Source organism: Giraffa tippelskirchi, chromosome 3 (assembly GCF_054371585.1).
Source record: "Giraffa tippelskirchi isolate mGirTip1 chromosome 3, T2T-mGirTip1v1.2.pri, whole genome shotgun sequence".
NCBI lineage: Eukaryota > Metazoa > Chordata > Mammalia > Artiodactyla > Giraffidae > Giraffa > Giraffa tippelskirchi.
The window spans coordinates 52924501-52948656 of record NC_137277.1 but is presented as its reverse complement, the minus strand read 5'-3'; the positions used below and the strand labels follow the sequence as shown (position 1 = coordinate 52948656).

Here is a 24156-nt window from a genome sequence, read left to right as displayed (position 1 = left end):
ATTGTTTTATATATCCCTTAACCACTTGTAGATACAGCTGGTTTTATACTTCTGTCTTTTAACCTTCCTAAGTGGTTGATCTTCTACCTTTACTGTATGTTTGCCTTTACCAGTGAGATTTTTCTCTTCATAATTTTGATATATCTAGTTGTGACCTTTTCTTTCCTGCTTACAGAAGTCTCTTTAACATTTCTTTTAAAGCTGGTTTAATGGTGCTAAACTCTTTTAGCTTTTGTTTGTAAAACTTTTAATCTCTGCTTCAAATCTGAATGATAACCTTGTCAGGTGTAGAGTATTCTTGGTTGTTATATTTTCTCTTTTATCACTTTGAATATATCATGTCATTGCCTTCTGGCCTGCAGAGTGTCTGCTAAAAAGTCAGCTGATAGTCTTATGGGAATTCCTTATACCTCACTAGTTGCTTTTCTCTTGCTTTTCTCTTTAATTTTTGCAATTTTCATTATAATGTGTCTTAGTATAAATCTCTTTGGGTTCATCTTGTTTGGACCTGGATATCTTTTTCCTGTCCCAGGTTAGGGAAGTTTTCAGCTCTTATTTCTCCAAATAATTCCTCTGCCCCTCTTTCCTTTCCTTCTGGGACCTTTGTAATATGAATGTTAGTATGCTTAATGTTTTGTCAGAGGTCTCTTAGACTATCCTGCCTTTTTTTAAATTACTTTTTCTTTTTTCTATTCAGTCTGGGTGATTTCTATAATCTGTTTTCCAGATTGCTGATCCATTCCTCTGTATAATCTAATCTACCATTGATTACTTACTGTGTATTTTAAAATTTCAGTTACTGTATTCTTTAGCTCTGTTTAGCGCTTCTAACTGTTGAAATTCAGCACTGTTTTCATTCTTCCACATTTGGTGCGCATCCTTATGGTCATTCCCTTAAACTCTTTATTGGATAGATTGCTTATCTCCACATTTAAATCTTTTTCAAAGGTTTTTGTCTTATTACATTGTTTAAAATATATTCGTCTGTCTCCTCATATTGCCCAAATATCTGTGTATTTCTATGTGTTAGATTGGTCGATGATGTTTCCTGATCTTGGAAAAGTGGCATTTTTTAGGAGACCCCACAGCACCCTCTCCTCTGGCCACTAGAGTTATATGTTCTAGCTGTGCTCCCTGTGTGGGCTGCATGGGCCCTTATGCTGGGATGAGCTGACTGCTGTGAGGCACTGGTAGGAAGGGCTGGCCTCTAGCCCGGTTGGTGTGAGGCTGTGCCTTGTGCAGTGGCTGTGTGCCAGGCCCACTGGGAGGGCAGGTTGCCTGTTCAACCCAGGAAGTGCATGGGGCTGCTGCTGACCTCCTGGTTGGTGAGGCTGGAGCCCTGCATGGCTGTATGCGTAGTCTGAGGGGTTTGGAAGCACCTGCTTTCTTGGTGGCTCAGTGGTAAAGAATCTACCTGCCAATGCAGGAGACATGGGTTCAATCACTGATCTAGGAAGATCCCAAATACTGCAGAGCAACTAAGCCTGTGCACCACAGCTATTGAACTTATGCTCTAGAGCCCAGGAGCTGCAACTACTGAAGCTAAGTGCCCTAGAGGCCATGCTTCCCAACAAGAGAAGCCATGCAACAAGAAGCCTACACAAAGCCTACATACCCACAACTAGAGAGTAGCCTCTGCTCGCCACAACTAGAGAAAAGCCTGTGCAGCAACAAAGACACAGCATAGCCAAAAATAGATAAATAAATAAAATTATGTGAAAAAAGAAAATGCAGCAAGCCAGTCTGAGTGACAAACTTAGAAAATAAAAATACTGGTTCAATTTTAGCTCCTATTAAAAAGCCATACCTGTTTTAAATTTTTTAACATATTATCTTTTAGTGAAAGGGACTAAAGACACCTATAAATGAAGTGTCAGCATAAACCAGTTATTTGAGTTGACAGCAAAAGTGTAAATATGACCATAGTTCCTGTTTGCCAATAGTTATCACCTGTTTACTAATGCTAGCCCAAGTTTCATAGCTTACATGTACAAATTCAACATCATGTTTTGTGGAATACTCCTGTAAAATGTATTGATTTTCTCCTTTCTTGAAACATTCATTATGAAAAGTTAGGGAATGGTTTAAACATATATAGATCAGGAAGACAGAAGCTTATTTATTCAGCAAATACTTGTTGATCACTGTGTGCCAGGCACAGATGTAGGCATTAGATATCAATGACAAAAAGTAGACCAAACATCTGTGGTCTGCTCAATGCTCTGTGGTGATCTAAATCGGGAGGAAATCCAACAGAGAGTAAATATATGGATACATATGGCTGATTCAGTTTGCTATATAGTAGAAACTAACACAACATTGTAAAGCAGTTATACTCCAACAAAAATATATTTAAATATCTGCAGTCTAGTGGGAAGAAGAATAAAGTCTAAAATAAAAGATAAACATAATAAATAACAAACGTATATTGTATACTAAAAATTGATAAAGTCTATGCAAAAAGAAGAAAAGACTTACATGGTAAAAGAAATTCCAAATGCAGGAAGAAGAGAAAGAACCATCAAATGAGATTGAGAAGACAGAATCCTGTGAGTAACATGTAAGAGAGTGTGATGTTCTGGAAACCTAGAAAAGGAAGTGTATCAAAGCAGAGGGAATAATCAGCAGTCAGATGCTTCTAAGTGTGTCAGACCTGAGACTAGACTGTAGGAGTTAGCCTCTAGAAGGTACCCTGGTGATGCAGACAAGTTTCAGTAACTTGTACAATTTAATTCCTTTTGGCTATGGAAGAGTATAGTGACAGAAAAGAATTACGGCTAAGCTGTCTTCTTTTTGTGGTCTTATGACACTGGTGCTAGTTTGATCTTTGGTGATTGTGTAACACCTAGACTGCTATTCACAGAAAACTTAGGATACTCTTGGCTTTGCTTGAATATCAACCTGTTCAGAATGAACAAATGATTGTTAAAATTATACTGATAGCAACAGTAGGGAATGAAATTTCTGTTGTAAGAACCTCAAACCCAGAACTTTAGGAGCTAGTCATTTGGTAGTTAACATTGTTTATATTCAGAAAAGCTCACTAAAAGAATCTGTGATGTGCGGGCATTATAATCAGCTGACTCCAGGTGGTATTCCTAGAGGTTGTTATAGAAAGAAAGAAAATAGCTTAAAGAGGAAAAAATTCAATCCTGATTTTAACTCCATTTGGGCCACTAGGAAAAAGAATACTAAGTTTGGTAGAGAATTTGCCTTCTTTATTTAATTTAATGTGTTATTCTAGATTTAGGATACATATGATTAACCTTTGCCCTGCTTCATTGTGTACTCCAAGGCCAAATTTGCCTGTTACACCAGGTGTTTCTTGACTTCCTACTTTTGCATTCCAGTCCCCTATAATGAAAAGGACATCTTTTTTGGGTGTTAGTTCTAGAAGGTCTTGTAGGTCTTCATAGAACTGTTCAACTTCAGCTTCTTCGGTGTTACTGGTCGGGGCATAGACTTGGATTACTGTGATATTGAATGGTTTGCCTTGGAAACGAACAGAGATCATTCTGTCGTTTTTGAGATTGCATCCAAGTACTGCCTTTTGGACTCTTGTTGACCATGATGGCTACTCCATTTCTTCTAAGGGACTCTTGCCCACAGTAATAGCTAAAATGGTCATCTGAGTTAAATTCACCCATTCCAGTCCATCTTAGTTCACTGATTCCTAGAATGTCGACATTCACTCTTGCCATCTCCTGTTTGATCACTTCCAATTTGCCTTGATTCATGGACCTAACATTCCAGGTTCCTATGCAATATTGCTCTTTACAGCATTGGACTTTGCTTCTATCACCAGTCACATCCACAGCTGGGTATCATTTTTGCTTTGGCTCCATCCCATCATTCTTTCTGGAGTTATTTCTCCACTGATCTCCAGTAGCATATTGGGCACTTACTAGCCTGGGGAGTTCAATTTTCAGTGTCCTATCTTTTTTCCTTTTCATACTGTTCATGGGGTTCTCAAGGCAAGAATACTGAAGTGGTTTGCCATGCCCTTCTCCAGTGGACCACATTCTGTCAGACCTCTCCACCATGACCCATCCGTCTTGGGTGGCCCCACACGGCATGGCTTAGTTTCATTGAGATAGACAAGGCTGTGGTCCGTCTCTTGAGAAACCTGTATGCAGGTCAGGAAGCAACAGTTAGAACTGGACATGGAACACCAGACTGGTTCCAAATAGGAAAAGGAGTACATCAAGGCTGTATATTGTCACCCTGCTTATTTAACTTATATGCAGAGTACATCATGAGAAACGCTGGGCTGGAAGAAACACAAGCTGGAATCAAGATTGCCGGGACAAATATCGATAACCTCAGATATGCAGATGACACCACCCTTATGGCAGAAAGTGAAGAAGAACTAAAGAGCCTCTTGATGAAAGTGAAAGAGGAGAGTGAAAAAGCTGACCTAAATAAAGCTCAACGTTCAGAAAACTAAGATCATGGCATCTGGTCCCATCACTTCATGGCAAATAGATGGGGAAACAGTGGAAACAGTGTCAGACTTTATTTTTTTGGGCTCCAAAATCACTGCTGATGGTGATTGCAGCCATGAAATTAAAAGACACTTACTCCTTGGAAGGAAGGTTATGGCCAACCTAGATAGCATATTAAAAGCAGAGACATTACTTTGCCAACAAAAGTCCATCTAGTCAAGGCTATGGTTTTTCCAGTGGTCATGTATGGATGTGAGAGTTGGATGGTGAAGAATGCTGAGTGCTGCAGAATTGATGCTTTTGAACTGTGGTGTTGGAGAAAACTCTTGAGAGTCCTTTGGACTGCAAGGAGATCCAATCAGTCTATCCTAAAGGAGATCAGTCCTGGGTGTTCATTGGAAGGACTGATGTTGCAGCTGAAACTCTAATACTTTGGCCACCTCATGCGAAGAGTTGACTCATTGGAAAAGACCCTAATGCTGGGTAGGATTGGGGGCAGGAGGAGAAGGGGACGACAGAAGATGAGATGGTTGGATGGCATCACTGACTCGATGGACATGGGTTTGGGTAGACTCTGGGGGTTGGTGATGGACAGAGAGGCCTGGCGTGCTGCAATTCATGGGGTCACAAAGAGTCGGACACGACTGAGTGACTGAACTGAACTGAACTGAATGATTAACCTGGGGGAAGGGAATGATCAGAAATTTAACGTTTACATGTTATCACCCTAGCAAAGACCTACTGAGTAGACAGCATCATGATATGTGGGCTGAGATGAGGCTGCTCTAGACAAGTCTCTCTTAGAGTTAACTGATGGAAACTTCCACCTTCCAGAATTTTCATTACCTTAGGAATGCTCTGCCAAGACTGCTGAAACACAGCTGTGGGTGCTTTGCCGACGCCCACGTTGCCAATGTCAGGAAGGATGTACTTTTAAACCTCTAATTTATCTAATAATGTCTTTAGTGATTTGTGTAGGTTTGGCATTGTGAGGAAAATGCTTCCTGACTTGGTTTATAGCAAGAATTCAGAGTGCCGTCTTAAAATGTGTATTGTCTTATTATGCAAGTCGAAGATACTAACAAGACAACTCAGGGAAAAGATCTGACTAAAATACTATCCTGTCCATCTAACAAAACTTATCCACCCAAATATTTGAAAATAAATAAAAATTAAATATTTTATGCTAGAATAATCTTATTTGTCTATTGGTTCATGCTATATACCAAGATGGCAATATACAGTGCTGAAAGAGAGCCAGCTTTCATATTCAGTTCCAGTCTTTCCTTTTCTCTAGTGGAGAAATTGGACTGGATTCATGTCAGCCTATAAAGTGGAGAAAGAATAATCAGCTCTTGTAAGTAAACATTTTTAAAGAGGTAGGAAATTGTACTCTTTTGTTTTAAATATAAAGCTAGCCACAACTACTGAGCTTGTGTGTGGTAACTATTGAAGCCTGTGCACCCTAGAGCCCATGCTCGGCAACAAGAGAAGCCATGGCAGTGAGAAGCTGGCACACTGCTGCTAGAGAAAGCCCTTGTGCAACAGCGAAGACCCAATGCAGTGAAATATAAAACTTCATAACTAGTTGGTAACAATATTTTATATGATGTTTATGGGATAGGCATGTCTCCTTAACTGGTAGATTCACTGCAAGGGTTAATTGCATTTATCAAAATAAATATACATTCAGCTTTTAACAAGACACCTGGTACATAAAGAAGAGTATCCACATATTGCTTACAAAAGGAATATATAGAATTTATTTCCATTCTACTTGGTGTATGTATGTAAAAACATTTGTTTGGATCTGAAGTGTGTTAATTTATACCTTTAAATTGCCTTTGTTTTATCTTTGAAATTCAAAACCTTATTGGAATAGAATTATAGAATTAGAATTTTAAACCTGGAAGAGACTTCACAGTCATTTTATTTCAGTTTCTTAATTTTTCTATTGAGGAACTAAAATCCAGAGAATTTAAGCATCTTTTCTCAGGTTAGCCAGCTAGAGCTAGAACCAAGCTTCCAACTCCTCATATTTCTGCTAAAACCTCTCTCTAACAAGTGAAAGTGAAAGTTGTTCAGTCATGTCTGACTCTTTGCGACCCCATGGACTATACAGTCCTTGGAATTCTCCAGGCCAGAATACTGAGTGAATAGCAATTAAAGGATAAATTGGCAGAAATTTTAGGTCTTGCTTGTGTGCAACTGTTTATGTCCAGGCTTCAAAGTCAGTAGCGATCCCCAATTATTCTTCGTCTTTTAAAAAAATTCCTGCAAGCACTTTAAGTGAAAGGAATGTTCTGGATTCTTCTGCGACTTGGTCCTGTGATGAAATCTAAGGAAATCGATGAAATCTAAGGAAATCATTGCTCATCTAGAGGAAAAGAAATGAGCATGCTTAGAACAGACGTTTTGCTTCTCTGTGCTCCACTGATTATGATAGTGATTTGAGAAGTTCCCGTAATGATTGTCTTGCTTCTCAGATGGTTCAGCGGTAAAGAATCTGCCTGCTAATACAGGAGACACAGGAGATGTGGGTTTGATCCCTGGGTCAGGAAGATCCCCTGCAGAAGGAAATGGCGACCCACTTCGATATTCTTGCCTAAAAATCCCGTGGACAGAGGAGCCTGGTGGGTTGTAATCCATAGGGTCACAAAGAGTCAGACACGACTGAGCTACTGAGCATGCACACATGATGATTATCTTAGTCTATATGGGGTGCTTTACCAAATTACTGTAGACTGGAAGTCTTATAAGCAACTAAAATTTATTTCTTACATTTCTGGAGGCTGGGAAATTCAAGATGAAAGCATGGGCAGATTCAGTGTCTAGTCAGGGCATGCTTTCTGGTGTATAGATAACTGTATTTTCCTTGTGTCCTCACCTGGTGGAAGGGGCAAGGGAGCTCTCTGGGATTTCCTTTTCGTAAGGGCACTAATCTTATTCACCAGGGATCCATCCTCATCACTTAATTACCTCCCAAAGGTTCCACCTCCAAATACCATTACTTTGGGAATTAGAATTTCAGCATGTGAATTTAGGGCGGGGAGACAAACTTTCAGTCCATAATAATACTTAACATCTGCCTCATCCTTAAATACTGCTCCCAGATATTCTGTATAGCTTTTTAAAAGACCAATTTGGGGAAAGGCTGATTAAAATAAAATAGTATAAACATTGATAAGTACTGAACTGTTGAAGGTCAGTAAATATAGTTGTATTTTTATAGTTCAAAATCTTATACCAAGCTTGTTTAGGGCTGTGGTTATTTCTGAAATAGAATTGAGGAATTAGCATTGACCTACTCAGATAAATAGTCTGAGGATAAAGATGATACTAGCCAATATGAGCAACAGGGAAAACTATGAATCTATGTTTTATTTTTGTATGTCTGGTGAAAGTGAAAGTGGGTAGCCTTTCCCTTCCCCAGGGGATCTTCCCAATCCAGGGATCGAACCCAGGTCTCCTGCATTGCAGACAGATTCTTTACCAGCTGAGCCACAAAGGAAGCCCAAGAATACTAGAGTGGGTAGCCTATCCCTTCTCCAGTGGATCTTCCCGACCCAGGAATGGAACCGGGGTCTCCTGAATTGCAGGTGGATTCTTTACCAACTGAGCTATTTAAAGCAAGACCCTGTGCTTTGTTTACAGAGTTCAGTTTATGAAACTTAATAGAACTGGATTTCTGCTTCACAATATATAACGTTGAAAAAGTCAGTGTACACAGAAATCCAAATATGCATTCATGTATTGATTGACAGATAACTTCAATGAAGTGAAATTTTTTCCTTCTTTTTCTTCTTTTTGCCGATCCACATGATCTGCAGATCCTAGTTCCCTGACCAGGGATTGAAACCACGCCCTCAACTTTGCCCTTAACAGTGAAAGCATGAAGTCCCCTGGACCTCTAGGGAATTCCCATGAATTGGAATTACATATGTGATTAAGCTTAAAAATTAACCAGACCCCTAATTAATGATATTTCAACATTGTTCAAAAAGTGATTATGCATTTATCTTGTATATGATTTAGACATAAAATAGAAAGGATTTTATTTTTATCTATGAATATATAAAGTTTGTACTTTGATTCCCAGAACAAGAAAGTAACAAATTGAAATGTATGAAAACATATTTCCTTTGTTTGCAGGATGTGAAGTGATTGAGATAGAAATGGTAAGCACTTCAGAAATATCTGTTGATATAAGTAGATAGCAAAAGAGAAGACTTCCCTGGTGGTCCAGTGGTTAAGAATCCACCTTGCGATGCAAGGGACGCAGGTTCAATCCCTGGTTGGAGAACTAAGAGTCCACATGCTATGGAGCAGCTAAGCCCATGCGCCACAACTGGAGATCCACACACCACAGTGAAAGATCCCGCAAGTGGAAACCAAGACCAACACACAAATTAATTAATTAATTTTTAAAATAGCAAAAGAGTGTTCTTGAACTGGATCTGAGGGGCCTTAGGATTAATTTGATTTTAAAAGAGCCAGTCCCCCAAAATGACACACACTGCAAAAGTTAAAAAAATGACACACACTGCAAAAGTAAATAATTTTCTAACCATACTCTTCTTCAGCAGTGTTCTCAACATAATAACATTTGAAACCCCAGTTCTCCAGATTGCCTTGATTATTGGCTTTCCTCTGTTATTTGCTATATAATACATTTGCCAAACTTTAAAATTCTAGAGCCTTCTGTGTTGGGTTCTTTCAAATATTGTATGAGGAAATGATGAAATAAGTTGGTTTGCTATGTTATTATCATATTAGTTGCTCTTGGTAGTTCTCTTAAAGATGACAGGCTTTAATGATAAGCTTTTATTTGAGTTGATCAAATATTCTCTAATGTGACTATGTTTTAAAATATATTTACAATTTTGATTTTTTAGAAATAATCACTTTCATTTCAGAATCAAGACCATAAGAACTTATTCATGCTAAGTGTTACAGCTTTTTGACATGTCGGAATAGCTGATGTGGGTGAGGTGTCTAGCTTGATGTTTTATATCTAGGTATTAGTCAGCTAATCTTCTTCCCTACTTCACTGAAAATATTTTCATTCTGTCTGACAAAAAGTAAAAAATTGCATTAACTGTGTCTAAAAATGTATTGCAGATGTCACATAAATGAGACTAATGGTTCTTGCCTTATTCTGTGAAGTTTTCACATTCTTACCTTTTAGTGAACCAAAATCCAGATAATTTAATAACTATAAAAAAAGATATCCTTTTGGGGTGAACTCTAGGAAATGATTGCAATCAAGATTTTCAGATTTTTTAAAACATAAATTTTAAAATAGCCAAGGGACCAAGTAAATGTTATAAATATCTAAAAGTCCACTTAGGCAAAATATCTAAATGTGTCCAGTTAATCAAACTAAAGCATGATGAAAGGTAAAGACAAGCAATGCGACAAAGAGTTTAGATCTGTGAAGAAGATTTTGACTCATCAAGAAAAATCATATAAGCATGAAAGGATAACTGGTAATACTGTTTATAAAGCATGTGTGTTTCAGGGGAAGTCATCAATTTATTTCATAATTGTTAAAATGCAGTAACTTTCAATTTTTTTCATCATAATCAGGATTCAGTATATAATTCCCTAATATGTATCTGGAATACTTAGCCTTACCTCCTGTACCTTATTCTATTTCCTTTTTTTAAAAAAAATGTGGCTCATAATTCATAAATTGATATAATTACCCACTAATGGATCATAATCTACAATTTGAAAAATACTGATGAATGATAAACAGAATTTTCAAAGTTTTCTTGGGGACTTAGGATGTGAGCTTTGCCATATTGTCTGTTTCTAAGCCACTCAACCACCTAAACCTCGTTATAAAAATTGCACCAGCTCCAAAATCATACATACAAGTATCTTGTTCTCAGACTACAGCATTCTTTCCTTTTAGATTATCTGTCCAAGTATTCCCACTACAATTCTTTAATTGCATTTAGACCACATTGATCTACAACTCATATCTGTTCTTTCTTTCTTAGCCAACTTAGAGTCCCTGGTCTAACATTGTAATCGTATCCTTTAAAAGTTGCTCAACTTCTACATCTTTGCTTAATAGTACTCACCTTGCAAAACTTCAAATCTTGATGAACTAGAGTTCTTTTTATCCACACATATTATATATGGCACATGAACACAGGTAGAGAAATTACCTATTCTGTGATTACAGAAGCAGAAGGACTGATTTAATTTAAAAAGTATCTCAAACTTCAAAAAATCTCTTAGCACTGTTGAATGATATTTCATATTTACTTTCTCTTCATCCCTTCTCTCCCACATGCTTTCTGCTGTCACCACTCAGGTGATGATCTAACCTAGTGGTTCTCAGAATATGGTTTCCAGACTAGAACTATAAGCATCAGCTGGGAACATGCTGCTGTTTTTTAGTCACCAAGTCATGTCCGACTCTTTGTGACCCCATAAACAGCAGCACACCAGGCTTCCCTGTCTTTCACCATCTCCGAGAGTTTGTTCAAACTCATGGCCATTGAGTCAGTGATGCCATCCAACCACCTCATCCTCTGTTCTCCCTTTCTCCTCCTCCCTTCAATCTTGCCCAGCATCAGGATCTTTTCCAATGAGTTGGCTCTTCTCATCGGTGGCCAAGTATTGGAGCTTTAGCATCAGTCCTTCCAGTGAATATTCAGGGTTGATTTCCTTAGGATTGGCTGGTTTGATCTCCTTGCTCTCAAGAGTCTTTCATTTTGGATGGCTTCATTTAGTATACGGTCAGATTCCACAGCGTTCTAAAACAGCAGACTTTCCCTGGCCCAGGTCCCCTTTAAGTTACCACCCCGTTCCCTCCATTGTCACAGCTCCTTGCCCCTCCTTTACTAACCCATTCTAATCTGATTTTCACTTCCACTACTCAGTGGTTCTTAACAAAGGCAGTGATTTTTCCAAATGTCTTTACTGAGATGTAGTTCACATACCATGAAAGTTACTCATTTAAAGTATACAATTCAGCGGTTTTAGTATATTCAGACTTGTTTAACCATCACTATAATCTAAGATTTCGAACATTAAGACTATATTTATGTATTTGAATAAGTATTTTTTCAGATGTTCTCAGTCATAGGTTAGAGTGACGGTTAAACAGTTCTGAATGTACTGAAACTGCTCTCTGGCTGCGCTGAGTCGGCTCTTAGTTGCGTGAGTCGGCTCTTAGTTGCGTGCGCCGGCTCTCTGGTGTGGCCCTCTGGCTCAGTAGTTGCAACACAGAGACCTAATTGCACTGCAGCATGTGGTATCGCATTCCCTGACCCAGGATTGAGTCGTAGTTCTCTGCATTGGAAGGCTAAGATTCTCAACCACTGGACCACCAGGGAAGTCTCTAGAACATTTTTATCACCCCCAAAAGAAACTCTCTACCCATTAGCAGTAGTTCCCTGGTCACCTCATTCCTTAGCCCTAGCCTACTGCTACTCTACTATTGCTATAGATTCGTCAATTCTGAAGTTTTCATATAATGGAATATTACAATATGTGGTTTTTTGTGACCAGGTTCTGTCATTTCCTGTAATGTTTTCAAGTTTCATCTACATTGTATTAATACTGTGCCTATATTAATACTTCATTCTTTTCTGGCTGATGAATATACTACCTTTTTTATTTATCCATAATCAGTTGATGAACATTTGATTGTTTATGCTTTTTGGCTATTATGAATAATACTGTTATGAGTATTCATGTACAAGTTTTTGTGTGGATGTGTATTTTCGTTTCTTTTGGGTTTTTTGGGGAGGATAATATTTATTTATTTGGCCGCACTGGTGAGTCTTAGTTGGAGCACATGGGATCTCTGTTCTTCGTTATGGCATGCAGAATCTTTAGTATGGCATGTGAGATCTAGTTCGCTAACCAGTATCAAACCTGGGCCCCCTGCACTGGGAGCATGGAATCTTAGCCACTGGACAACCAGGGAAGTCCTTGTTTTCATTTCTTTTGGATATATACCTATTAGTGGAATTGCTCGTCCATTTAGTAACTTTATGTTTAACATTTTAAGGATTGCCAAAAGCACCTGCATTATTTTACATTCCTACCATAAATATATGAGAGTCCCCGATTTTTCCACATAGTTGTCAATACTTGTTTCATTACCTGTCTTTTTAATGATAGTCATCATGTGGGTTTGAAATGGTGTCTCATTGTGGTTATTTTTCTGTGTTTATTAACCTTTATTGATAGGTTTTATTTTTAAGTTTTTTACTTTGTATGGGGGTATAGCCGATTAACGATGTTGTGGTAGTGTCAGGTGAACAGTGAAGGGACTCAGTCATACATGTACATGTATCTATTCTCCCCCAAGTCCTCTCCCATTCAGGCTGGCACATAACATTGAGCAGAGTCCTATACAATAGGTTTTTGTTGGTTCTCCATTTTAATATAACAGTGTGTACATGACCTTCCTAAAATCCCTAACTATCCCTTCCCCTCGGCAACCATAAGTTTGTTTTCTAAATCTGTAAGTCTCTTTCTGCTTTGTAAGTAAGTTCATTTGTATATTTTCTTTTTAGATTCCACCTATAAGGGATGTCATATGATATTTCTCCTTCTCTGATTTACTTCAGTCAGTATGGCACTTTCTAGGTCCATCCATGTTGCTACAAATGGCATTATTTCATTCTTTTTAATGGCTGAGTAATATTCCATCTTTATCCATTCCTCTGCCAATCGACATTTAGGTTGCTTCTGTGTCTTGGCTATTGTAAACAGTATTGCAATGAACCCAGTGTTCATTGTGGTTTTGATTAGCATTTCCCTAACAACTTAATGGTGTTGAACATCTTTTCATGTGTTTATTGGCCCTTTGTATATCTTTCTTTGGGGAAGTACTGTTCAGATCCTTTGCCCATTTTAAAATAGCATTGTCTTTTTTATTATTAAGTTGAAAGAGTTCTTTATGTATTTTGGATGCCAGCTCCTCTTCAGATATATGATTCACAAATATTTCTACTGTTGGGTGAGTTGTCTTTTCACTTTCTTGATTTGTGACATGAAAGTTTTAAATTTTGATACAGTTCAGTTTAACTCATTTTTTTTCTTTTATTGCTTCTAATTTTGGTGTCATATTTAGGGAAGCCATTGCCTGATCCAAGGTCATGAAGTTTTACTCCTATGCTTTCTTTTCTTTTTTCTTAATAATTTTATTTATTTCTGGCTGCACTGGATCTTCGTTGCTCTGCAAGGGCTTTCTCTAGTTGTGGTGAGTGGGGGCTACTCTCTAGTTGTGGTGCTCAGGCTTCTCATTGTTGTGGCTTCTCTTGTTGCAGAGCTCAGGCTCTGAAGTGCGGGCTCAGTAGTTGTGGCAACCAGTCTTAGTTGCTCCGAGGCATGTGGAATCTTCCCAGACCAGGAATCGGACCTGTGTCCCCTGCGTTGGCAGGCAGGTTCTTTTCCATTGTGTTACCAGGGGAGTCCCCTATGCTTTCTTTTAAGATTTTAATAGTTTAACTCTTACATTTAGGTCTGTGATCCATTTTGAGTAAATTTTTGTATATGGTGTAAGGAAAGAGGCTAAATTGATTATTTGGTGTGTGAATATCACAATTGTTCCAGCACCATTTGTAGAAAAGACTATTTTTCCCCCATTGAATTGTCTTGGCACCCAGTCATTGATGATCTATTTACATGTTATTAAATTCAGTATCTCATTTTCCCTTATGGGACTTCTCAGTAGTATGATGCAATTGACCATTCCTTCCCTGAAATATTCTACTCCTTTGGTTTGCCTTTTACTTATCTTGCTATTTCTTTTCAGTGTTTATAGGTTCCTTATCTTCTGCTAAGCTTCTAAATGTTGGGTTTTCAGTTATTTTGGCTGTGTAACAAATTAGCACAGAAGTTAGCGTCATGAAACAATCATTAATTATACTCATAGTTTCTTTGAGCATAAGACTGGACAAAGCAGGGTCAGCTTTATCTGTTCCATAATGTCTGGGGCCTCAGCTGGAAGATTCAGGCTAGTACTGGTATCTTCTGAAGGTCTGTGCTGTTACCATGTCAAGCAGCTGATAATAATAGCTCTTGACTGGAAGCCTCAGCTAACACCCATATGAACCTGTGTCCCAGGGGGAAGGGAAGGAGGAGGAGGGGGAGGAAAAGGAGAAAGTGAAGGAAGAGAGGAGAGAAAGCCAGGGGAAAGTCATTTGCCTTCTATGACCAAACCTCAGAAGTCACACAGCATCACTTTTGCCACTTGTTTTTTTCATCAAAGGCTCATTCACTTTCATGTGGAATGGTAAGGTTCTTAAAGAGCACGTAGCACCAGAAATATTGCTGTGATCTTTTTTAGAAAAACAATTTGCCACAGTCTGTTCTGGCCACACAATTTGTGTCCCTCCCACATGCAAAAAACCTTCACCCCTCCCCTCAGAGTCTCCCAAAATTTCGCCCCTTAATGGCATCAGACTCAGGCTTGAGGTTCAAGATCTCAGTGAAGTCAGGTCCAGATGAGATTCCTTTGGTATAATTTCTTGATGACAGCTCCCTGAGTATAGTTCCATTTGATTTGGATACCTAGGAACTAGAGAGGCATATTTATCTACCTCCTTCCCTGCCACTACCCAACATACAGTAGGTATATTGGGGAGGTTCTTACTATTTCCAAAGGGGGAAAACAGAGGCACATAGAAGTCACTGGTCCATAGCAGTTCTGTTTTTTTGTTTTCTCTATGTGATCTATTCTATTTCCATAGTTTAATTTTTTTTTTTTTTTTTTAGCTACACTGCACAGCTTGTGAGATCTTTAGTTCCCCACCCAGGAAAGGAACCCCTGCCCCCTGCAGTGGAAGTGCGGAGTCCTAACTACTGGGCCACCAGGGAATTCCCCATTATTTCTCTAGTTTTAAATACCATCCATACATTCATGACTTCCAAACTTCCTAACAACTCTGAGCTCCACACTAAAATATATAATTAAACATTTGACACCTTCACTAGGATATTGCAGAGATTTTTTCCAACTTAACATGGCTAAAATGAATTCTTATTTTCTACCTTACCCTTTTCCTCCACGTATCTGTCTTTTCCTGGTTTCTCCATCTAGGTGAATGATACCACCATTCACCTAGTGGCTCAGGCCAAAACCTAGAACTCAAGCTGATTCTTTTCTCTCTCTCTCTTACCTCTGCATACAATAATCATCAAATTCTATATTTCCTTTCTCTAAAATATAATCACTTTTTAAAAAATCTCATCTGGATTACAGCAGTCTCCTTATTGATCACTCTCCTTCGTTCCTGCTCCCTGCCGGTTCCCTTTGACACAGCAGTCAACGTATTATTTTATTTAATATGTCTGATTATGACCCTGTCTTGCTTACAATCATCAGTGACTTCCCCCTGCACTTTGAGTAAAATCCAAATTCCTTACCATCCAAGAGATCCGTGTAACTGGCCTGTTCCCACTCCTCTGACCTTATTCCTCACCACTCTCCCCCTTACCCGCTATACTTCATCTTTCTGGGCTTCTTCCAGTTCCTCAGAAGAACCTTGCTCTCAGAAAGGGTCTGTACACATGCTCTGCCTGGAATACTGTCCCCAAATCCCACCCCCATAGAACTGAGTCTTTCTTATCCTTTAAGGTAAGGTATTCCTGACTATTCTAAGTAGGTACTTCTCTTTAATACTCTCTATCCTATTTGTTTCCCTTGTAAAAGTTATCCCAACTCAAAATTATATCCTATTTGTTTACTTATTCATCATCTGTCTCCCTAACCAGACTGTACGCCCCACCAGGTCAGGGGCCATGTCTGTGTTAATTCACCACTATATACCCAGTGCCTTGGCAAAGTGCGTAGCATATGATATCCTCTCAAGAAATGTGCATCAAATGTTGTTTAAAGGTATAATTTTGTTTTGAAACAATATGTTAATAATAAAGTAATTAGTAATAATTTTAAATGGGATGTTTCTAATTCTTGCTGAATAGCCGTTTATTGTTTTCTTTCAGTAACTGCCCTTCCTTTTTGGCTGCCGCTTTAGCCAGAGCCACATCAGACGAAGTCCTTCAGAGTGATCTTTCTGCACATTATATTCCAAAGGAAACGGATGGCACAGAAGGGACTGTGGGCAAGTACCTTTCTACAGTATTTGTTTTAAAATATTAAAATTTTCTGTTGAATGATCCACAGAAATTATCTACAGAATACTGTATCTAATTATGTTTACCCACTGGTTGATATTTTATAGTGGTAGCAAGAGAAAAACTTCAGAAACATTTTTTTTCAAGCTAATCTGTAAAAGTAGAAGGGGAAAATACAGGCATATTTTGAAGCTATGTGCAGGTAAATGGAGCAGGAGAAATTATGATAACAATGTTACCATAAATAATATCTAGATAAATGAAGAGAAGGGGGAAATGTCAAGACACAACAGAAGAGATGAATAAGTGAAGGGAAGGGTGGTTGGTTTGAGAAAAATCTATTTTAAAGTTTAATTCATCTTTAAGAAGTCAAGTAAAAAAAATCAGATATACAAATTCAGGAGATCGGTTGTTACAAAACTTCCCATTAATCATATTAAACTTTATGTCTGCCGGGCTTCCCTGGTGGCTTCACAACAAGAGAAACCAGCACAGCGAGAAGCCCATGCACTGCAACTAGAGAGTAGCACTGCTCACCACAGCTGGAGAAAAGCCTATGCAGCAAGGAGGGCCCAGCAGAGCCAAAGATAGATAAATAAATAAATAAATAAAAGTAGTTACAATTCTTTTACGTCTACCAATAAATAAATAGAGCTCTTTATGACAATTACATGATTTAATTGCATGGACATCTTTTTTTCAGTTAAATTATGAGAATGCCTATTAATGAAGGCATGTTTATTAATGTATTAGGCTTATACATATTTAACACATTAAAAAATACCAATTTTTGTAAAAACTAGGGAATGAGGAATTGTTGAGGAATTTTAATATTTCATTCTATTTGTTCTATTTTAAGCATTTGCCTTTAAACATGGGACAGAGGGAGCAAAACATATATTAATGAATTAGGGCAGCTAGATTCCAGAGAATGTGAGGCAGATATAAAAATAAACATTCCTCTTCTTCATCTCTCTAGAGAATTTTTGATAGAAAGTTGGCCAGGAAGGAATTCCTGTTGTTTTTACTGAGAGTAATTTATTCACTTGGAACCAAATTGTTCCAGAGTCAAGCTGGATGGAATTCCTGCTGCAAAGCGTTGGTCTTTCCTCTTGTACTGATGCATGAAGTAAAAGCCCTGTAATGAAAAGATGAGGGAGATTAAATTCTGCTTCACTGAAGCCAGGGTGATGGCTGACTCAGCTCCAGCTCAGTACACTGACATTAACGACTGATGAGTAATTTACAGTTGTGAGGGGGTGGACTGCTACTTTGGACAATTTTCTCTTTTTGCACCCTTTTTTATTTGATTTTATTTTTCCATTTCAAGCAGCAATTATTTATATACTGATGTTCTTACACCACTTCCTGTACAAGGAGAATACTTAAGATTGAAGTGTTACCCTATGTGCCTAGCTTGGAAGAATTTTCTGAACCCCTGTAAGATAGCAAATGTGAAAGGAAGGGATTTTCTTTTGGTGGATATCATTAGTCATCCTGATTTTATATTTTTCCAAGAGATTACCCAGTAATGTCTCCATGCCACTGCTGTGACTCCGAATGATCTATTATAGTTCCAAACTATTTGCATGTCCTTAATCTGTTTAACCCAAATCGCTGAGTGGACAATCTCTACAGGGCATATTGTGTTTATCCATACCGAAGAGTGGAAATGAACATACTGAGTAATGCTGCTGTCGTTGCCTTCAAGGCATGGAAGTCCCCTCTGAAATGCCCTGTGACTCTCCTCTTAGGTGTTTCCAAAAACAGACTTAAAGAAACTTTACCTTTAAGTTCTCTTTATGTTTATGCCATCCTAACAGAATGTTTGTTAAACAGCCTTGCATTTCTGTTGACAGATATAACTCCTGTCCAGACAACCTAAAATCAATGTAAGATATCCTAATGTAAAAATTAAAAATAAGGTGAAAATGATCACTAATACAGAAGATATTAAAAGAATTATGAAAATTTTTATATAAATAAATTTGAAAACCTGGGTATTTTCTAGGAATATACAAATTAATAAAGTTTATTAAGCAGAAAGAGATTGAGAAGATTGGCAAAAAGGACAAAAAGAGTAAGTGATTCTACAGGTGAATGTTTTCAAACAATCAAAGACAGTAATTCCATTGCTCTTTAAAATGAATTATCCAATTATATGGGGAAAGAGGAAAATTTGCATAGCATAACACTGATACTTAAACTTGGCTGAGACAGAAGCAAGAAATGAGAGATGAGTCTTAATAATCAATGTGAAAAATCTTAAGTGAAATATTTGTATACTTAGTACAACAATTTGATGAGTATTTTATTGAGGGTCTACTATAGCTTAACACTATGCTGCTGAGGAAACAGCAGTGAAAAAAAAATATTGGGACATTGATTAGCACAATTTTTATATTAATAGGTCAAAAGAAAAAAACAGAGTAATCTCTAAGGATGCCCAAAGAAGCATTTGATAAAATTTAATATTTATGTCTAATTTTTAAAATATACTGAATAAAATAGCACTGGACATTGTAGGACAAAATTTGGCTTAAACCAAAAACCTAGTATGCATGTTTAGAGTATATATTCAAGAATTTTTTAGTTGCAAGTAACCACTGGCTTCAGCAAAACAATTTATTGGCTATCCTTCAAGATGAGGGCTACACAGCTAGATTCAAGGCTTCACATGATGTCATAAAGACCTGGCATTTCTCCAGCTCTCAGTTGGATTTTATTTTCAGGCTCCATGGGATGGCAAAACGACTGCTAGGAACATCAGATCTTCATCTGCCTAGGTTCAAATCAAGCAGGAAAATAAGAGTAACTTTACTCAGTTGCTCTTACATAAGTCACAGGACTCACTCTAATCAGCCCATCTTGGGTTATTTCCCTTTCCTGAACCAATAACTATGGCCAGAGGAATATGGTCTCTAATTGGTTAGACCTGAATTACATTTTACCCCTAGACACACATGGACTGAGAGTAGAGAAGAAAGTATTCTTGGTAGAAAGAGGAATGTTTGCTAGGTGCCAAATAACAGATTAAAACAAAGTTCTGACTCAAAATAGCAAATAAAATAAAATAACTAGGAATAAATTCAGTAAGAAATAGGACATATGTTAAAACTATTGAACAAGATAAAATGGATTTCAATTAATGAAACAGTATAACTTGTTCCTGAATAAGACTTAATATGAAAAAGAAGTCAATTTTTCCCACATAACTCTGTAAATTCAGTGTGATCCCAAACATAATGGCAGCATATTTCCCCCACAAACTTGGCAAAATAAGTAGTTCATCTGGAAGAATAAACATGTTGAACCACCCAGGTGACATCTTTAAAGTTCATAATAATAGAAAAGTCAGTCCTCCTTATATTAAAGCATGTTTTAGAGTTACAGTAATTTTTAAAGAATGGCATCATTGCAGAACAGTTGGAGAGATCAGTGAAGCAGAATTAACAACCAAGAAGGCATACAAATACTTGATTAGTGGTTATTTAATTTTATAAGTTTGCATATTCATTTATTTGGTCAACATCTTTAGAGCTTCTACTATCTGCTAGGTACTATACTGTGACTAATCAAGGACAATTAAAATACAGTGTCCATGTGCAGTCTAACTTGGGAAAAGTGGAGCATGGTGTGAGTCAGACAGGCCTGGGATTGAGAGTGAGATTACCTGTTTGTGAAATGTTCCAGAGACATAGAATATAGCAGATACTCAGTAAATGTTATCTTTTGTTTAAAAATGTAATAGTTGTAGTAGATGGTGTGAACAAAGACATATCTAGCAGGTTACTAAATAATAGAGGAAGCTGGTATTGTTTCCTTTGGCCAGTTTAATCTGTCTACACCAGGGCTGTGCAGTAGACATGATGGAAATGTTCTCCATCTGCACATTGTCCAGTGTGGTAGCCACTGGCCATACATAGTTGCTGAGTACTTGAAATATAGCTAATGTGACCGAAAACTGAGTTTTAAATTTTATGTAATTTTAATTAAAGTTAACTAGCCACATGTAGCTAGTAAGCTACTCTGTTGGACAGTAGAGATCTATATAGTAAGATAAAAGTAATAAACCAAAATATGATATGTTTTATATTATTATCTGAGAATCTGGAAACTATCCTGATGATTAATATCAGTTATTTGTTTCATCTCGCTCCATGTTCCTGAAAGTTTCTGAACTCACTTATTATTTTGCAATCTTCCCTTGTGTTTGAGTCAAATGCATACCCAAATAAACAGTCTGGATTTGGGGCAATATATTATTGCAGAGACCAGATGGGTTGAAAGTGATACAAATAGGTAATTGCTGGCTGAAAGAGACAGTCTCTGGCAACTGGTGCTTTAAACAAACAAAAAGATTGGAGTTGCTAAAAATAATCAAAATGTTGGGTTGTGAATTGGCCTCAGTTTTTCCCTCTTATCCACACCTCTTTTGCTCTTTGAACTTCTTTTCTCTTCCGAATGTACCCTTGATTTTCAGTTATATAAAAATGGCAAAGGGGACAAAGTCGCATACATGGTTTGCCACCCTGTACTATGTCAATGAGAAAAATAAAAGCAACAAAAACCTTGAGAACAGCTTTCTAAATATAGTCATTTAAAAATGAATTTTGAATAAGAAAACAGGTAAAGTTACAGATTAAGGCAGCAGCAGGGTAGAGAATAAAAAAAACAAAAGGGAATCTCAGTTCCCAGGCCATTCTAGAACACACAGTCTCTCTTCTTTGAGATTTGTGCTCTAGATCCGAAGAGGCGTGTGCAACCATTGCCCATCTGGTACACATCTTCTCAGGCTGTCAAGCTGTATCTGACTTAGTAAAGTGAAAAACAGTTTTTTTGAGAATTCTAAATTACTAGTGGCTCAGACAGTAAAGAATCTGCCTGCAATACAGGAGATGCAGGTTCAATTCCCTGGGTCGGGAAGGTCGCCTGGAGAAGGGAATGGCAAACTTCTCCAATATTCTTGCCTGGAGAATCCCATGGACAGAGGAGCCTGGCAGACTACAGTCCATGGGGTCACAAAGAGTTGGACACAACTGAGTGACTTTCACTTCACTTCACTGGGGTATAGGGGGAACTTCTTAAATACTGGCCTGGGAAAACCTAATCTTCCCTTGGTTATTTCAACTGCTGCAACTTGAGTAGAGGACAGCTTGAGTGGAGATAATGTGAGATACAATCTCCTGAGTACTCGTCGGTGTTGCTTGAAAGCTTACACATCTGTCCATCCACTGAGGGATGCAGGGGAGACTCAGAAGTGAGCTAGTCTACTTCAGTGAATGGGCCAAGTAGGGGACTCAGTAGTCTAGGGTGAAGAATCCTCTGTTGGCATCTCCTTTTTTCAGTCTAGGGTTACACACACAGAATGTAAAGTACATTTTCCTTAGAGAAATATCGGACTTTTAAGATTCATTTGTTAAACTTTTGGTTAAACTATATAAGCTATTGCCCAAAACTTTAATTAAAAAATACATCAAATAACAAAAAATATATAGTTCAACTCTGAATTATGATCAGTTACAGGAAAGAAAGGGAACTGGAGGTAAGATAAAGGAAGAGATCAGGAAAGAAAGAGACTAAGACAAACAGTAGTCAAAGTAAACCCTTCTTATTCCTGTACTTTGTAAATAAACAATATTTTCATAAGCCTTTCATATTCCAATTCGTTGGATAATCATTGTTCATATTTCAGTCATTTTCCTATGTGCAGGGGGCGTGGGTCTCCAGATGATAACCTTGGCAGCCAGACAAAAGTGCTCTGAAGTAGATAGCGTGGCCAGAGCACTTCACAGGCTGGAAGGACTCCAGCCTAGGAATAGATCCAGCCCTGCTCAGAGGTTTTCTCCTCATGACATAAGGGTATCTTAGTAGCAGCTGCTGGCTGATGATTTTCTATCAGACAGGTTGTCATTTTCTCTCTTCAGAAGCAGCATTTCATTTCTCTTGAGAAGGAGGAATTTCTTCTACTGAGGAGGAGCTTGACTAAGGTGACCTGCTTCTGTCTTTCCTAGGCAGGCAGGTGAAAAGCAGTTTTACAAGGCTCTTTATTGGCGGTTTCTGTTTCCTTCACAGAGATTGAGACAGTGAAGCTGGCCCGTTCTGTCTTCAGCAAACTACACGAGATTTGCTGCAGCTGGGTAAAAGACTTCCCTCTCCACAGGAGACCCCAGCTTTATTATGAGACATCAATCCATGCCATCAAAAACATGCGCAGGAAAATGGAGGACAAACATGTCTGCATTCCTGACTTTAATATGCTCTTCAACCTAGAGGTAAAAGGCACTTCTGAAGTGTCAATGAAATCTGAAAAATAACACACCATCACAGACCTGTTTTCTAATAAGAGAAGTTGTAATAAACTGTAATAATATCTCTGATGGCTTGGAATAGGACTAAGGGCAAAGTGGCACAGATTTGCTTCTTCCATTAGACAAAAGGAAAAGAACTATTTATTTCATGTTTTTTGAATAGGTAATGCATTCACATGGTTTAGAATTGGAAAATAAAAATCCCAGTCTTATCCTTTTCTCTCAGACACTTTAGATCCCTTCTGCAGAGGCAAAGTTACCAGCCCTTGTGTAACCTTTCAAAGACATTCTATAAACATACAAACCAAAAAGAAAACTGTTAAATCTCAATAAAGCTGTTTTTTAAACGAAACTATTTCTATAGTGTAATCAAACATTGTAAACATTGTCTATTGAGTTCCCACATTACTATTTTGCTGAAGCAACACAAAACACAAACATAAAAGAATGAATTTGAAACTAAGATAGTTTTCTGATTTCATGTGACTTTATTTTTAAAATCTTGGTTTCTGAGATAGGAAAGTAGCCGGAATTACTTTTCCTGAATCTCTGTGACTGATGCATTGGATCATATGAGCCTTGTCAACTTAATAACCATTTTCTTGTTATCTTCCTCTTCTTTTTCTATTATGTTAATGCAAACAGAGGTAGGTTTGTTTCTTGTGCCTGTCACTTGCCTCTTCACTCAAGTCCATAACTTTAAAATTACAATGTAGTGATTTATACAAAGCACACTATTTCCTTCATTTAGCAGCTAAAGTTAAATTTTAGCTGACTGTCAAGCAGTGATGGTGGGCTGGTGACTGGTGCTTATTTTACAGGATAGATCAGCTGATACCACACCCATGCAAATATAACTCCTAAAGGCCATAATGTGATAAACAGTCCTTAAATCACTGCACCCTTGAAGATTGTACTCAGGTTCGAGGGCATCATTACTCTTTGTTTCCTGGTTGGTTTTCATTTTGCCTCAAAAATCAACCCAAAGGCCTAACTCAGAAAGGAGCTCTTGGCTATAATGAAACAGACTTTGAAGGCAATTGGGCAACATGTATTTAGAACTGTATAAATTTTCACACACTTTGATAATTTCAGTTTTGATTTTATATTATAAGGAACCAGAAAATACTTACATATTTTGTTTGACATAAATGTTTTACACAACATTATCAATAATAAAAAATTGGAAATGATCTAAATCTTATATAGGAAATGATAGCTATGATATGCTTGTCAGATGTATAGTACATATCCATTTAAAATAATGTCTTTGAGTAATACTTAAT

General features: G+C 37.7%; 2 protein-coding genes across 3 annotated transcripts in view; one reads left to right on the top strand and one right to left on the bottom strand.

Annotated features, from left to right (window-relative positions):
- The window catches only part of PPM1E (protein phosphatase, Mg2+/Mn2+ dependent 1E), a 205354-nt gene that overhangs the window by 167728 nt on the left and 13470 nt on the right, over positions 1 to 24156 (top strand). For both annotated transcript variants that reach the window (XM_081585213.1, XM_081585212.1), the window contains 2 exons: positions 16428 to 16546; positions 22635 to 22834. In XM_081585213.1, the coding sequence (XP_081441339.1) occupies positions 16428 to 16546; positions 22635 to 22834 (319 nt within the window). The remainder of the gene's footprint in view (positions 1 to 16427; positions 16547 to 22634; positions 22835 to 24156) is intronic.
- Positions 17217 to 24156, bottom strand: part of TRIM37 (tripartite motif containing 37) — a 163197-nt gene continuing 156257 nt past the window's right edge. Inside the window, exon 25 of the mRNA XM_081585198.1 lies at positions 17217 to 17697. Within this exon, the coding sequence (XP_081441324.1) occupies positions 17628 to 17697 (70 nt within the window). The 3' untranslated portion in view covers positions 17217 to 17627. The remainder of the gene's footprint in view (positions 17698 to 24156) is intronic.